Below are 15484 nucleotides of genomic sequence, written 5' to 3'. Positions count from 1 at the left end.
CACTGGTTTTGTCTACTTGGATTAATAGGAAGGGAGAGGGAAAGAGAAGGAACCAAACTCCCTGCTGAACTGCAAAATTTTCCTCTTGCCTAAACCCACTTTGACTTTGGTCAGGTCACTGCTGTGATGACAGAGAGAAGGATGTCATAGAAATAAGCATCTAATGACAACACTGGAAAACAAAGCAAAGTCTTTACACAGGATTTAGCTAATTATATTTTGGGCAAATATTTATTTATCTAAAAACAAAATAAAAATCATTTCTTTAAAAGAAAAATGTATTTAAATAAAAAAAAAAACTGTGAAATGTTATGGCACAGAAGTTCAAGACAAGTATAAATCCAGTTGCCACAACTGTTGCGTATTAATGTTGCACATTTTTCTATAAAGACTTTATTAAAGGTATTTACATGGCAAGAAGATGTGTAAATATATACAGCAATCTGGGGACAACTTTTTTTTGGAATTCTCATAAGAAAAAAATGCCTTAAATACAAAATTTTAAAAGAAAAAAAAGTTGAAGAGTTCATCCCCAAGCATGAAGAATGTCCCATCATCCCTTATGCCCAAAGTATCAATTATGAGGCAGTTTTGAGGTTCTGGCCAAACCGTTTGGAGATTCAGCCAAGGTTGTGTAGTCTCAAGTTAATTCGCACAGCATGCACTTGCAATAGTTCCATACTTGATGGACTGGTGTAGTTCATGAATGATATTAGAAACATTAATATTTTATCATCGTTTCAGTCTAGTTTGGGTTACCCTAAGCGATGCCCAAGAGTTCCTATGCACGAGAGTTCCTTAGCTGCTCAAGTTTGTGTTTCAACTGTTCTCTCCTCCGCCTCAACAGCTCTTTCTCTGCGATCAGTCTGTGTTCGTCCGACTGGATGGAGAGAACATACTCTGTTGCTTTTTTCAGGATGACAACCTTGGGTGCCTTCTCATTGTTGGCCACCTCGGGTATCTGGTCACGCAACGCAAAGAAACTCAGCTTCAGCTCGTTTCTCCTCTGGCGCTCCAAGACGTTGTGCGTTCGCCTCTTGTCGTTCTCCTCCGAGTCTGACGTGCGGGGACTTGAGCATTTTCGGTTATTACTTATCTGTTTGAGGACTCTGCCACTGTCCAACTTTAGCCTTTTTGCAGCTGGGTACTCCACCTTGGTGGAGGGAGGAGCGGCGTAGTTGTGCTGATGGATGTTGACATGACACCGTTTGAGAACCAGCGGGCTGTGGTGGGGCTTACTGTGCTCTTCTGATGCTTCTGTGCTGGACTCTGTGCTGGATTCGGACTCGTTCGCTTCAGCTAATGTAACAACATCAATTTCCTCATCTTCCTCTTGTTCTTCTTCTGCACAGGAAAAGAAAAAAAGAAGAATTGTAAGCCGATCTGTGCAAAAACTCCCAGGACTGCTGTATTTATGACAGAGGGGTTACTCCGAGCTGCAGTGCGAGGAACCCATTGGCAAACCCATATTAAACCCACTCGACGCTGCGAGACTCCACTTGCCCTCCTCAAGAGCCTTTCCTTTAAGCAGCAATGTTTCAAGAGCAATAGGACGCACCGAGTGCACTCAGAGCCCTGACTCCCTGGTTTCAAAATTTGCAAAGATCTTGCGTAATCCCGAGGCGCGTATGAAAGATAGCAGGAAAATTTAACCTCGGTTGTCAGCAGCAAAGCACAACGAAGCTCCTAGACTCAAGCTGTCCTTAATTAAGGATTTAGCAGGCTTTGGCCACGCCTCAAGAGAGCTTACTTAACACACGTGTATTCAGAGACATTTTCAGAATCTCTCTTGATCTGTTAATTTGTGGAAAATCCAAGGAAAAAAAAAAATGAAGGCTGTAGTGCTTTGAGTAGAAACTCGCTTTCAAACCAGATTTACGAGCGGACGGAACACGCTGTCAAATACCTAAGGAAGCATTTCTAAAACTTTCCCAGCCCCATTCACTCCTCGCAGTCACTTTCACTAGCACCTCCCTGCTTGCACATTCTCCCTGCGGCTCTCGGGCTGGGGTTAACTCCTTGCCGGCCCCCAGATGTTACTGGGAAGCAGCTCCACTTGGACGCTGCTCCGGCTCCGAAGTCCGACTCTGACCCTGTTATGAAAGTTTCTCCCTCCTTTTTTTTTTTTTTTTTCCTTTCCATTTTTTTTCCTCCTCCCTCCACCCCTGAAGGGAAAACCGGGCTGTTTTTTCCAGGAACTAAACTCGCAGGGAGCCTCGCTAACGTGGCATTTAAAACACCCGTGCGCGGTGGGAGGGAGAGAGAAGAGAAGAAGTGGGTCGGGGTGCGCGTCCGCCCGCTTGCCCCCCAAAAAAACACGCGTGGACCCCACTCACCCGAGTCGCTGCTGGTGGTGGGCGGCGTATCGTCGCCCAGCAGTGCCGGGGGGCTGGCACCGGGCTGCCCGGCCCTGGGGGCTCTCTCGCTGAGAGGGTAGGGGAAGACCACCGAGGGGTCGATGCAGTCGGCGGCGGCGGCGCCCAGGTCGTGCAGGTAGAGGCCGGCCGATGCCGCGGAGCCGGGGGGAGGCGGAGGCGGCGGTCCCCCCGTGGGGGGTCCCGTGGGGCCGGGCCGGGCTGTGGGACCCCCCTCCCGTCGGGCCGCCTGGTAGGACGCCAGCTTCTCGGAGACCACCTTCTCCAGCTTGGCGGCGGCGGAAAAACCGCTCCACATGCAGTCCTGGATGATGATGGATTTGACGAAGGTCTCGTCGTCGGGGTCGCAGATGAAGCTTTGGTTCACCATGTCCCCCCCGAGGAGCTCCGTCACCATCTCCAGCTGGTCGGCGGTGGAGGGGAAGCAGGAGGCGGCGGCCAGGCTGGAGCGGCGGCTGGGCGACAGGGGCGGCGTGGGCAGGAGCTCAAACTTCTTCCAGATGTCCTCGGACGGGGCTGGGGGTTGCAGCTCGCTGCCCCTCTGCTGCGCCGCCAGGTAGAAGTTCTCCTCCTCCTCCTCGAAGTAGAAGTAGGGCTGCACCGAGTCGTAGTCGTAATCGTAGTTCTTGCTGGGGAAGCTGGCGCTGAGAGGCATCGCGGCGGCTGGTGCCTGCGGGAGGGGGGAAACAAGGGGGAGCCGGGGTGAGCCTCGGGGGTCGGCTCCCCCCTCCCCGCGACCCTAAAGGGGCGACCGCCCCCCAGCACGCAGCGCTCCCTCCCGGCTCCCCGCGCCGTGCCGACGGGCAAAAAAACCCCACGCAGTCGGTTTCAAAACAATGTTAAAAAATCATAATAAAATCCACGCTAATAATAATAAAAAAAGGTACGACCTCCCCTCACCCTCTCCCAAGTCGGAGGCGCGACTTGATCTACCGAGGGGGGCAGCTCCCGGTGCCGCCCCGACCACCCTCCCCGCGGCTCTCCCGGAGGGGGCTCCGGCAGCTCGGCAGCTCCGTGCAGCCCTGCTCGGCTCGGCACGGCACGGCACGGCTCGGCGCGGCTCCCTCCCGCCGTCCCTCCGCAGCCGCCGCGTTCACACGGGGCACGGCTCCGGCACGAAGCCCCCTTCCTTCCCTCCCGGAGCCGCTCCGCCAGCCCGGGATCGGGGATCCGGGATCGGGGATCGAGCCGGGAAGGGAAGGAAGGGAAGGGCGAGCTGCGGGGAGCTCCCAGCACCCAGAGGGGCTGCTCCCCTGCCACGCACCTGGGCGTGCGGGCAACGCGCGGGGACGGGCAGGAACCTCGGCAAAGTTTGCCAGGTCTTGTCATATACACGCATATATATATATATATGAATATAAATATATATATACGCACACATACACACGCATATATATATACATATATATATATATGCCCATATATCCACGTATGTATACCCATATATATGGATATAGGCAGAATGTGCAATAAGCATAACCTGCCCGTGCATACGCGGGAGAAGCAAATACTTCCCCTCCCCCGAAAAAAAAAATAAATATATAGATATTTGAAGAGCCGAGAGCAAGCGAAAGGATGGGGACGGCCGGTGCCCCAGCGCAGGGGAGCGTCCCCCGGGGGGGCACCGTCGGTGTCCCCGTCCTCGGAGCGCAGCCCCGGCGGTGCCGGGTGTCAGCAGCCCTGTCAGTCCAAGCCACGACCGCGGCGGATCGAGTGATGGGAAAAGCGGAGCCCCGCGACTCACCGGCTTCTCCAAGGCGCCAGCTGCGAAACGGAGCGAGGCAATTATTGCGGGCGGTGCGGGGACCAACAAAATAAGGAAAAAATAATAATATATATATATATATATAAAAAATTATAAAAAGAACCGCCGGATAGGACGGGGAAAAAAAAAAAAAAGACGAAACGCCGGGAGAACGTAGATCTCTTCCTCCCACCAAGGTTTAGAAAAAAAAAAAAATAATAATTAAAAAAAAAAATCAAGGAGCAGCGGAGAGAAGGGGAATCAGATTGTACGGTCCAAGGCGGCGCGGCGCGCTCTGTCTGGTACAATAGAAGTTTAGTTGCTTTCCTCCTTTAAAGCGCCGGCGAGGGGCGGGCGACAGAGGTGCCGCGGGGCGGGGGCAGCACCGCGGGGCCCCGCTCACTCCCGCCGTGCGCGCCGCCGCCGCCCGCGCCCCCCTTCGGCAGCGGCCGCGCAGGGCTCCGCGCCTGGCCGCGGGGAGGGCGGAGCCGCGAGGGGGCGGCCGAGGAGCTCCGCGTATCCCCCCCCCCTTACCCCCAAGCCCCAACCCCCGGCCTTTAATTCCGCCGGGAGGTTTGGAAGGGCTGGGGGGGGGGGGGGGGGGGGGGGAGGCGATGCAGCGCTCCGCGGTGGTTTTTTTATTTTTTTATTTTTTTTTTAATTTTATTTTTAATTATTTTTTTTTCCACCCGTCTTACTACGAGCTGCGCAAGGAGAGGTCGGAAGTAAACATAGTAAAAAAAAAAATTACTAGGAGGGATTAAAAGGTTGCTCCTCTCCGTTTCCCTCCTTGCTCAGCGCACCCCGGCAGGGCACCGGGGGGGGGGGGGGTTCAGCCCCTTTTTCCAACACCCCCCCACCTTCATGTAGGGGGGCTCCGGTGCGCATCCAGCCTCGTCGGGGGGGCTCCGACTCGGGCAGCCCCCGCCCCGGGTCGCCGCTTTCTTATCCCGCCTTTGCGGGAGGATTAAATGGAAGAAGGAGGCTGCAGGGGGGGGATGTGGGGGTGTTGGGGGGGGGCACAGCCCCGCGGGGGTCACCTTGCAGCCCGTTTTGTCACACCCCGGCTGTCCCCTGCCCACTCTCAGTCCCTTCCCCTTCCCGGGGTCCACCCCCCAGCTCCCGGTGCCCACCCCCGACGGGACGCCCCCATCTCGCTGCCCGGCCCCCCGGGACCGTTAGCTGCTACCCCCATCCCTCCCCCCGCCGCACCTGCGGTTTCCCCGAGCCCCCCCCGTGCTGAGCCCTCACTGAGCCTCCCCAAATCCCCCCAACCCCCCTAAACCTCCCCGGCGAAGCCCCTCCGCTCTCTGCACCACGGGACGTCCCCCCCCCCCCCCCGCACCCCCGCACTTATCCCATCCCCGCTGGGATTTGTTTATTCCCATTTATTTATATATCCCCCTCCCCACTTTTAAAATTTTATTTCTTTATTTATTTATTTGTTTATTTTATTAAAGCACAACCCCCGGGGCAGGATGCAAAGCTCAGGGCCGCTCCACGGAGCGGGAGGACCGATGCTGGGGGGGGAGAGAAAGGACGGATGGGGAGGGGGGGCTCCACCCCACCCCCGGTGAGGCTCCCGCCGGCGCTGGGGGGCGGCCCCGCTTTCCCACGGCCGCCGCTGCTACCGTGGGGACATCGCGCCCCCTCCCGGCCGCTCCGCGCCCGCGGGAAGCAGCGCGAACCCCCCCCCTCCCCCCCCCCCCCCCCCCCCCCGGCACCTGCGGCTCCCTCCCACCCCCCCGCAGCACCCCCCTCCCGGAATGAAAAATTTTTTTAAAAAAGAAAAGAAAAGAATGAGAAAATATTATTTTTAATTTTTAATTATTTTTCAATTTTTAATTATTTTATTACTTTATTTTATTATTTTTTTAATTTTTATTCTTATTATTTCAATGGGAAGCGACCATTTTTGCCGAGCAGCCTTTCAGCAAAGCACGACATCTACAACCATCCAAGTCCCCACCAAGCAAAAAGCCCCGAGCGCACTTTGGGGGCGCGTTCTGCCGTCCCACCGCTGCTGTCGGGTAGCAAAGGAGGAGCGGATCCACGCAGAAAGGGTGAAGCAAGAGCCACTGCGTAGTCATAACGGGGATGCTTCACCTAGTGACATTTTAAGAATCGGGTTTACCCTTGCTCCGAGATGGCTTAAAATACATCGTGCTATTTTTAAAAGCATCACTCTCTATAGTAGAGCTCGCTGATGTGAATGGAAATAACGTGACTCAAGGCAGGCCTGAAGTCAGCCAGGAGGGTGCAAGATCCAAATTAATCTAGCTATTGGTGTAAAAGTTGGTATGGGTGCTTTTATCTAAGAACAGCAGCAGAAGAGTCTAAAACGCAGTGAATACCCTCAGAATTGTAAAAGCTGTCGAAATTCAGTCAGAGCTGGTAACAGCAGAAATATTTTGAAATGACTCCAGTACTGATAGGGTTGAAAATCATAATCCTGTTCGTGAAGCAATATAATCACACGCAGAGCAATTAACTGCAGTATCACAGAGGATTATGACTTGAAGTGAGGAATAAGTAACGTGAGCAGATGGACTCTTAAAATATCCCGTGCTCATATGAATGGGAAAACAGGAAAGGAGGACTGGAAGAAAAGTGCTATTGAAACAATACGGCCTTCAGAGGAAACGGTCTTTAAAATATTCTATAGGGTTTCTTCAGGTCTCACGCAGACCCCAAGTTCGTTTTTTCTTGGGGAGCCAATGCCAGGACATCCCACAGCTGTTCTTACGTGGTGGTTTGCCCTGGTTTCTTACATCCAGCCCCATCTGTGAAAGAACACAGGGCAACGTATGAAAACAATAAGTATAAATCTCCAGTGAAAAGGCCATTTTTGACAAAATAGCTGTTATATGGGAAGAAGAAATAAGCGAGAATTACATTAAGGAGACGACAGAATCAAAGGGAGCGTTTTGACACGGGTGGGGGGTCTGGTGATAAATAGAAGGGGGCAGGGGAAGCCTGGGTGGAATTTACGTGTGATGGCAGAGGGGGAACCTGTGAGAACCAGAAACGAAAGCAGAAACTGAGAGTGAAGTGGAGATGGTGGAAAAAACTCTCGCACCTCTCTGTCGCTGGAAACCCCTGAGACAATTCGTAATGTCACACGTGCCCGCGTCACCTGCTGCGTGCTGTATTTCCAGGGGACACCTGCAATCTACTTTACACTGGCCAAAAAGCCGTCTGAAAACTGGAGCTACCTCCAGAAGTCTCTGCTGAAATCTTCACTCGACATCTCCACGGCTTCGCAGGTTGCTGGTCTTCCACCGGAGAGTCTAACTAATACCTAACTAGGTATTAGTTGGTCAGAAAATCCTAACTCCTTGCGGAGAGGTTTACCCAAACAAGTGGTGCTTGCACTCCGAGCCATTAAGGCTGAGCATCCCCGCAGGGATCCTGGCTCCACAGCTGCCCTGAAGGACCAGTGCAAAAACCAGACCCACATTTCAGAGGCCAAAATAAATGGATTTGACTTATTAATAGAAAATGTTACTTTTTCATCTCTTTCAGCGGCTGTAATTTCTTTAACAATGGGAGGTGAGATGTGTGTAGGCAGAAGCTGACAGTGTTTCTGCAAGCTGTGCAGCATTGACTAAATTAATAACATCTTCCTAGCCCCCCTCTTCCAGGCCCAGAAAAACTCGTGCTGGGCGCTGATGAGCACCTTCTCAGTGGATTTCCCCATCACGAAGGAGAAATGAGGGCATCTGGGGGGCCACTGTCACTTATCTGTGTACCGTGGTGAAATATGGAGTGCTGCATACACCTCCTATCTTAGCCGCAGAGTGAACAACAGCACTGTGGGTCCCAGCATTGCCACCCCATCACTGTACCCCAGCCATGGGCTGCAGGTCTTGAGAACGACAATACCATCACAGCTCTGTGTCCGAGAGGGCTGGCAGCAAACGACGCAGCTCCTTCCCCTGCGCCAGGCTCCTTGTGATGTGCTGGCCGGAGAGCCTCGACACGGGATAGTGCTGCCCGCTTATTGCCGTGCATAGATGGGAAGAGCAGAAAACTGAATGATGAAAAGGGCTGCAGAAAGACGGTGCTACGCTGATGTTAAGTTACTCCCTCAGAACTGAAATGAGGACCGTAGCCCTCACAGAAACCCACTGAAACCCCAGAAAATAAGTTTTGTCACCAAGAGAATTAGCACAGAACCTGAACTGCTCTTCTGACTTGGGCTGAGTACAGCAGGCTTCAACTCAGACCAAAGGAGATTTGAAACTGCCCTGCCCAGGATCTAGCATTAGGAGGTTCCTTTTCCTTTCCCTTTTCCTTTTCTTTTTCCCTTTCCCTTTCCTTTTCATTTTCCCTTTCCCTTTTCTCTTTTCCTCTTCCTTCTTCTCTTTTCCTTTTCCTTTTTTCATTTTCCATTTCTCTTTCTTTCTTTCTTTGTCTTTCTTAAAACCAAGCCCTTTAGATGCTTCATAGTTGTCTTTTTTTTTTTTTAATTGACAGTGCGTATGAAATCAAGTCGTTAGTGAAACCAGAATATTAACTGGTTTTAAAGGAGGTCTGGCATACATGCATGTATTTGTATATATTTTTTCTGCTTTATCTTTACTCTGTGTAATTGTAAAATTGAAAGTCGCATCAGGAGCAAAACACGGGAAAACATCTTCAACTAATTTTGAATACAGAGAGAACAAAATCATTTTCACCAGCTTTGGTCTTTCCACCACATGAAGTCTTTTACCTCTTTTTGCTTCAGGATAAAATTACCACAGCTGTTAATTTAACTTTGTTTACAGACAGTTTCCCTTTGCAGTCCTTTCAAACCATCGCAGTTAGTTGGATACCAAATATTAGGCTGTTTTCAAACAGGGCAGCCCTTAATTAGTTTATTCTTAACTACACAAAACTATTCAGATGTGTACACAACTATTCACAATTCCAATACCAGCTATGTAACGCTAAATATTTTTGGTGTTTGAATACTGTACCTGTAAATGAATTTAAGTCCCATTGAAACAACCCCCAAAATATGAGTAGGGTTTGAATTAGCCCTTCCTACACAGACGAACATTTTTGACAGGAATGGCTGGGAGGAACCAAGTCGACACCAGCAGTTTTGGCATTCCTTGATAAGAGATTTTTGCCTAGCTGTGGATTAAGGGCGAATTACAGGAAATCTGCGCTGATTTAAGTGTATGATAAATGAAAAGATCTTCAAGGCTCTTGTGAAAGATAAACAGTTATTTTTGAAAGCCTGGTTAATTTAAATTTCTCTCCTAACAGAAAAAGAAAAGCTATTTACGAACAATTGGCCCCGAAAGCCCCTCCGTGGCCTCTGCATTCTCTGAATTTTCTGTTGCAATTATCAGATTGTCAAGACATCACAGCTCTGCTTGATTAAGCCCTCTTTAAAGCATTAGGGCTATTTGCAACTCCTTAGTGATCCTTTCAGGTACCCACACTGTCAAGACTTTCTTCAATTTTTAAAGCCTTGATCGTTAGAGCTGGATGTGATCCCAGCCTCCCCCCTAGGGGAGCACCAGCCCTTCCACCTAACTGGCCAAGGAAGCGTTCCCTTCAAGGAAATTTTCTTGAATGAAGTCCCCGATCAGGGCTGAATGCCATCTGGGAGGCAGCAGGAGTGAATCTTTCTCCGTCCCCATGTTTGTAGATGCTGGGGCATCTGCAGAGCCTGCAGATCCATGCAGACCTGCAGTGGGAAGGAGCTCTAGAGCACAGCTGGAAGGCAGGAAAGGTTTGAACGCTATTAGGCAGCTTTTGTACTAATGTCCAAGAAAAATAAACAGCCCCTCCTCTAGCAACTTCCTTGCAGATTTGGTATGAGAGCAGAGGAGCGCCAACCTCACTGCAGTTCTCATGGCATGTCCTGTGGAGGCACAGCTTCAGAAATATCTGACTGTATCAGATATTATCTGGAGGAAGGAATGTGTCAGCTGACAGTGAGGCTGGAAACTATTGAAACTATTGTCAGCTGGGCCATTATTATAATTATCTCGTCTCTTCGAGAATTAATATCCAACTAGCTTGTCCCTTCTACAAACAGGTGAGAGTATATAACCCTTCCAGGAATAATGTAGCTCATTGCAAAATACCTGCTTTAGAGATGAGGCATCTGATTGCCACCAAATTAACAGGTTCAGCCACAGAGAAACATTCTGGGAAAGAAAGTAGGCCTGTGGAGAGAGAATCAGTAGAAAATGCAGATACGTATGTGCTGTGGAAAACATTGGGCACTGAAGATGTTACTGGTCTTGTTCCAGCTCTTAGCTGGTGGTGTTTTATTCTTGAGGGAGGTGGAAAGACCCATGCAGTCTGCTCACCTGAGTCGATGCAGAGTGCACAGCTCTGGTCCAAGCTGCTGGTGAAGGTGGGCTGGGTTGGTGCTGAGGTTGGCTGGCCCTGTGCTGAGCAAGCTTGAGAGCACTCATGAGTTTTGCCCATCTTGCTCAGCAGGTGAAATGATGATGGTCTTGTCTTCAACCAATTCATTAATCATAGAGCTCCTGTTTGCCCATGTCTTTATGGGAGGGAGGAAGGCGAGCTTGTCGCAGGAGTTGTAGGTATTTGGAAGAAACATTTCTGGCTTAAGTGTGGTGTCTGTGCTCCGTGAGTTTTCGCTATTGTGCCATCTTTGGCCTGGTTTATGGAAGAGATCAATCACATTCAAAAAAGATGTGAACTGGGACAGAGCACAGTTACCCTGTAAGTGCAGTCAAGCACAAATCCTTTCCCCTGATATCCCATTGAAGTCAACTTTCCCACCATACTCAACCAAACTGATGCTGACTCCAACACTGAGAAGTACACGCTAACAATTACATGCATTCACCCTCTGCTCAAGGTAGGGCAATGCTGACACCTTCCTCATGGGCACCCTCCTGCACAAAGCCTTTCAGACTGGCTGCTCACGCTGGTGGGGAGCATCCTGTCAAACTGATTCCTACAAAGGCACCAGGTGGTTTCTAACTCTCCAAGACTAAAAGCTTGTATGTGCATTTAGCTGCTACAGTCTCCTGATGATGTCGGGTGGTCAACAACCCTAACTTCTCTCTGACTTTGTTGTGAAGTCAATTCTGAATCTGCTTGGGAACATGGGCCAGGTATAGCAAAAGTACTGCCTTGCCTAGATAAGGGATTGCACTTTCCAAGGTTTCTGGGACTCAGCTCTCCCAGGCAGGCATCCTGAATTAAGGGACAGCACTGCAAAGTGTGTCCCAAGAAATTAGGGGTAGTCATGTCAGCAGGCCTGGGCTTTGCACTGGCACAGCCCTGTGGTCCTCCAAGCTCTTTGTATGACTGTCTTGGCATCACTTTTGTTTCTTTCCATGTAGCTTAGTTTACCAGCAATCGGAGCAAATTCAGAACTGTCTAGCAGCACTTAGACTAGACGTCTTGGGGAGATGAAGCCTCCTTATCTATGGCTGCGGCTGCGTTTTGAAATGAGCATAAGAGAGGGAAATACATCCATGAACATTTGCTGTCAGTATGGATTTAAAAGCAAAACACAGTCAGAAAGGCTACCAAAAACTACTTCACTTGGCTGATAACTCAATTTGTTGATAAGAAAGAGGGAGTGTTTTGTCTCTCTGTATCAGATAAGGGACTTATCACTCCCTGCACTGTTGATGATGAACATGTTCATCTGGCAGATAGTGGCAATAATGCTGCATCTCCCCTTTGCGCTGCAAGACATATGCTGCATCAAATGAAATTAAGGGAAATGGATTTAAAGCACTTCTTGGTAAATGCTTTTTAAACCAATTTATAATTAACCTGTGGAACCTCATGCTGCATTTTATTAGAAAGGGAAATACCACGCTTGAAAATGGATGTTTCCTGTGAGTAATAATATAAGGAGGTAAAATGTATAAAAAGAGGGGAGAAATGAAATCATTGCTATGGGCTAGGGTTGCTTAATATAAGAGGTGGCCTGTAATCAAAAGTGTGAGGTTATGTTTTCTTCCTACACTATTTAAATGTAGGATATTGCTAGATATAGAAGTATTTCTGGTCTGGTTGGCATTTTTTTTCTCATATTTTGCAGCTAAACCCACACAACATTGGGACCCACCATTGCCTGGAGAGCAAGGCAAGATACCTTCTGCCCCAGCTGTTTTCTGAGATGTTTAAAGCACAGTTTGATCCTGCAGAGCAGAGAAGGCCTTAATGGGCATGTGCATATATCTGTTTTGTCACCCAGGTTGGGGAGACCTCATCAAGAAGATGGCAGGAGCATCGCAGCACTACCCAGGCTAACTAACCATCCCAGGTCTGGCTGCAGTGCTGCTGTCAACACACAGGATCTCAGCATGAGTGCAGAGTCACACGAATACCTTTTGCTTCCATTGCTGCATGTGGTGAGGATGGAGAGCACCTAGATCTATCGATACTCACCAATGCAAATCGATGCAGTGGGTTGTACCTGCAGGTCTGCATTGATCTGCTCCTCAGGGTTAAGCTTGAGCTTCAGCAAGCCTGTGTGGTAGTGCAGGCTTTGACCTTGTAGGAGCTGTGTTGCTTCACTGTGCCTGGTCCTCCTTGTCTTAATTAAGTTTGTGCATGGCAGAAACTCGGCTAAATCTCCAGAAGTGGCTGTGCATTGATGGGTGAGTGCTGAGACCCAGCTTATCAAACACAGTTAGCAGGGAATTAGGACAACAGCCCTCTACCTGGAAACTCCTCAAATGGTTGGACCTATATTAGCCTTCCTACTAATTGGTCCCTCTGTAGGTTTTTTATTTTCATTTGTTTGTTTATTTTTGTTTTGTTCTTACTTCAGAAGACTCTTGGTGTTGCCCAAGTCCAGTCCCTCCTCCTCCTGACGTTCACACTATGTCCCTTTCTCAAACTGGGGAGGGTTACAGAGCGTTGCAATTATGTCTGCAGTGGTAAGAAAGGCTTTGATCAGAAATTGGCCTGACAAGCAGTGTGCTGAGGGATTAATGCAGAACTGACTTCATCAGCAGTTGAGAGCTCTGTGGAGGAGGAATTTAGGTGCTCCTTACACCCTCAACAATGCAAAGCAGCTGTCATCAACAAGGTGTTCCCCAGAGGATGCTAATCACTCTCCTCCCTCTTGATCAGCAGTTAAGAGTGTCTCTCTACTTATCACCTAGTCAGGGATGGAAGAGGTATTTCTTAGAAGATAAGAACTTTATTTACACCCAGCTTTAGAAAGGAAAAAAGACGTCGTGAGTGAGCTGCAACCATTGTTGTCACTGTTATCATTTGTATTGCAAAGGCACTTAACCATGCCCAGACCCCAAGGTGCAGGGCCAAGTATGCTCTTCTGACAGTACTGCATGTCTTTGCTCTAAAAAGGCTTGTGATATGTGCAATAGGGAGTGGGGAGGGAGATTTAGGGGGACAAGGTAAATTGTCCCACACTGCATGCAGCAATAGTGCGGGAACTGGAGAAGCCCCAACTTTTCTCTGCCCTGTTGTGGTCTGTGCGACTGGGAGCAGGAGACATTTCTGCTTCCTATTCACCTCTATTGGGGCTTATCTGCAAATCCAAACCATACCTAAAGGACTGAGGGTAACCCTCTTGTACCAGTGCAGCTCTGATCTGGGTCTTCTCAATGTAGCTGTAGTCTCCTGTGAGTGTCATGAGAAGAAAAGGGAATGAGGTGGATCTCACAGTTGGTGAGACCAGAAACAAAAAAACAGAATATGCTACATCCAGGACCATCTATCTCTGCTCCCTATTAAGGACTGTGTTGTCTTTTTTCAAAATATATTTATTTTTTAGTATACTACCACAACAAGTGTATGAGTTAATGCTTCAGAAAATCAAGTTGTATCAACACGTGATTAGAAGTTTAGGTAGGAAAGTATGCCAGTCCCCACAAATAATGTGCTAATACAGTTAACGTCTCATTAGTGCTCTGAAGTTTAACCAGAAAGTATCTCTGCCTTCCCTTTATGCTTATCTCAACTTCTCTTATTATTTTCAAAAACAAACAAACAAACAAACAAACAAAAACTACCAGAGGATGATCCCTGATGATATTACATCTATGAAGCCAAAGGCTCTGTGTGTGTGCATGCAATGGAATTTAGTAATGATGTTTCTAATTGGGAGGTGCAAGGTCATCCTTACATCTGCATGCTTGGTCATTTTCTCCTGCACTGCTGTTGTACATTTTTCTCAGAGTCCCTGAAGCTGCTGTTTGTTAAACACTGAGTATATGACGTTCTTCGGGAGCCCAGGAATGGGAAATCTCCTGGATTACTTTGCATGATAGCGATTCCCAACTGCCCCTAGCTTTTCTGTGCTTGGAAAATCAGAGAACCCATTTGTAGGTCACTCAATTAAAATGTCAGAGACTAAAGGGTGTAGGTGTGTTACATGCTTGCAATATTATGGTCGAGACAGATACTGAGCAGGTCTAAACCATCAGACCTCAGTACCTGGAGCACTGGGGCAGTTCAGAGCTTAGCCAAAGTTCACTTGCCTTGCTTTGCTCACACAGGTTTTACAGCCTCTCCTGAGGCCAGCATTTGGTGAAGGAAGGCCTGCTACCAAAGGCTGGATAGCTCCGAGATGCCTCAGATACATTTCTCAGTGTCCCCTTCAACTGCCTCGGGACCCCTTTGCACCTTCAGTACTGCAGATACTAATGAACATGTCTGTCTCCCAAATAGCAGTGTGTAGGAGAGACTGCACCACTGAAGCTGACACACTGGAAATTCAGACCTCGGCTTGCTTTGCTGGTGAGATGGGCCACCTGAAGAAGAGCAGAGGAGGTCATCTAGTCCCCTCTGCCACCTCTCTTTCACCTTGCAGCTATTTCAGGGCCTGCAGTATACTATCTTGCTGCAAACTTGCACCTTGTCTATCTATCACACGTACACATAAAACCTTGTGATAACTAGCTCATATATTCATTCCTAAAGTGGCTATAGAGAGATTTAATGTTGTTTAACTCCTCCACTCTCACTGCTCCCTTTGTGTTACATCATCGCCTGTAGGCAAAGACTTTGGTTGAGCTAGAAATGCTGGTAGTTTCTGCACAGCTTCATCATCTCGACCAAGCAACTGTTTAGTAGCTTAGAGTGGGAAAAAGCGAGGGAAAAAAAATCACAGTGACTCCGTCCATTTAGGCAGAAGGAGGGAATTCTGCGAGGGGGTCACTGCCACACACCAGTTTTGGGTGCTACGTAAGGAGGGGGTGACTGTGCACCAGGTGCTGCTGCTGGCTCAGCTCCTCCGAACATGACAAAAGCCCAGATGCAAACTCTGTGGCCTAGCCCCACATTAATACATTCCCAAACACTGATTAAGAACGGTGAATGAAGAGAGAAATGCAGGTTAATGTAGCAAGCTGGCATTTTCCAGACTGCTTGCCAGATGAATGCTTTGGAG

The 15484-nt window shown here is 49.0% G+C and overlaps 1 protein-coding gene across 2 annotated transcripts; it reads right to left on the bottom strand.

Moving 5' to 3' along the window:
* Nucleotides 1-203: 203 nt before the first annotated feature.
* Nucleotides 204-4457, bottom strand: MYC (MYC proto-oncogene, bHLH transcription factor). Of its 2 annotated transcripts, none has more exons than XM_080578488.1 (3): nt 4120-4457; nt 2337-3045; nt 204-1344 (listed from the first exon to the last, which is right to left on the bottom strand). In XM_080578488.1, exons 2-3 carry the CDS (start codon nt 3028-3030, stop codon nt 782-784), a joined length of 1257 nt encoding a protein of 418 aa, XP_080434614.1. In that variant the 5' UTR covers nt 3031-3045; nt 4120-4457; the 3' UTR covers nt 204-781. The 2 variants fall into 2 exon arrangements, with proteins under 2 accessions (XP_080434614.1, XP_080434613.1); XM_080578487.1 differs by lacking the exon at nt 4120-4457 and adding an exon at nt 3276-4110.
* Nucleotides 4458-15484: the final 11027 nt, after the last annotated feature.

Source organism: Anser brachyrhynchus (genome assembly GCF_964034855.1).
Source record: "Anser brachyrhynchus genome assembly, chromosome: 2".
Lineage (NCBI taxonomy): Eukaryota > Metazoa > Chordata > Aves > Anseriformes > Anatidae > Anser > Anser brachyrhynchus.
Note: the sequence above shows the minus strand (reverse complement) of the source record. Positions and strands in the feature narration are given on the sequence as shown.

Bases quoted from the DNA above. Each gene is read 5' to 3' on its own strand.
- MYC (XM_080578487.1), bottom strand. From the start codon at position 3,818: ATGGGTATACATACGTGGATATATGGGCATATATATATATATGTATAT. The intron at 3,046-3,275 runs GTGAGGGGAGGT...CCCCTCCCGCAG, and splicing joins CGCCTCCGACTTGGGAGAGG to GCACCAGCCGCCGCGATGCC. The intron at 1,345-2,336 runs GTGAGTGGGGTC...TTTCCTGTGCAG, and splicing joins CACCACCAGCAGCGACTCGG to AAGAAGAACAAGAGGAAGAT.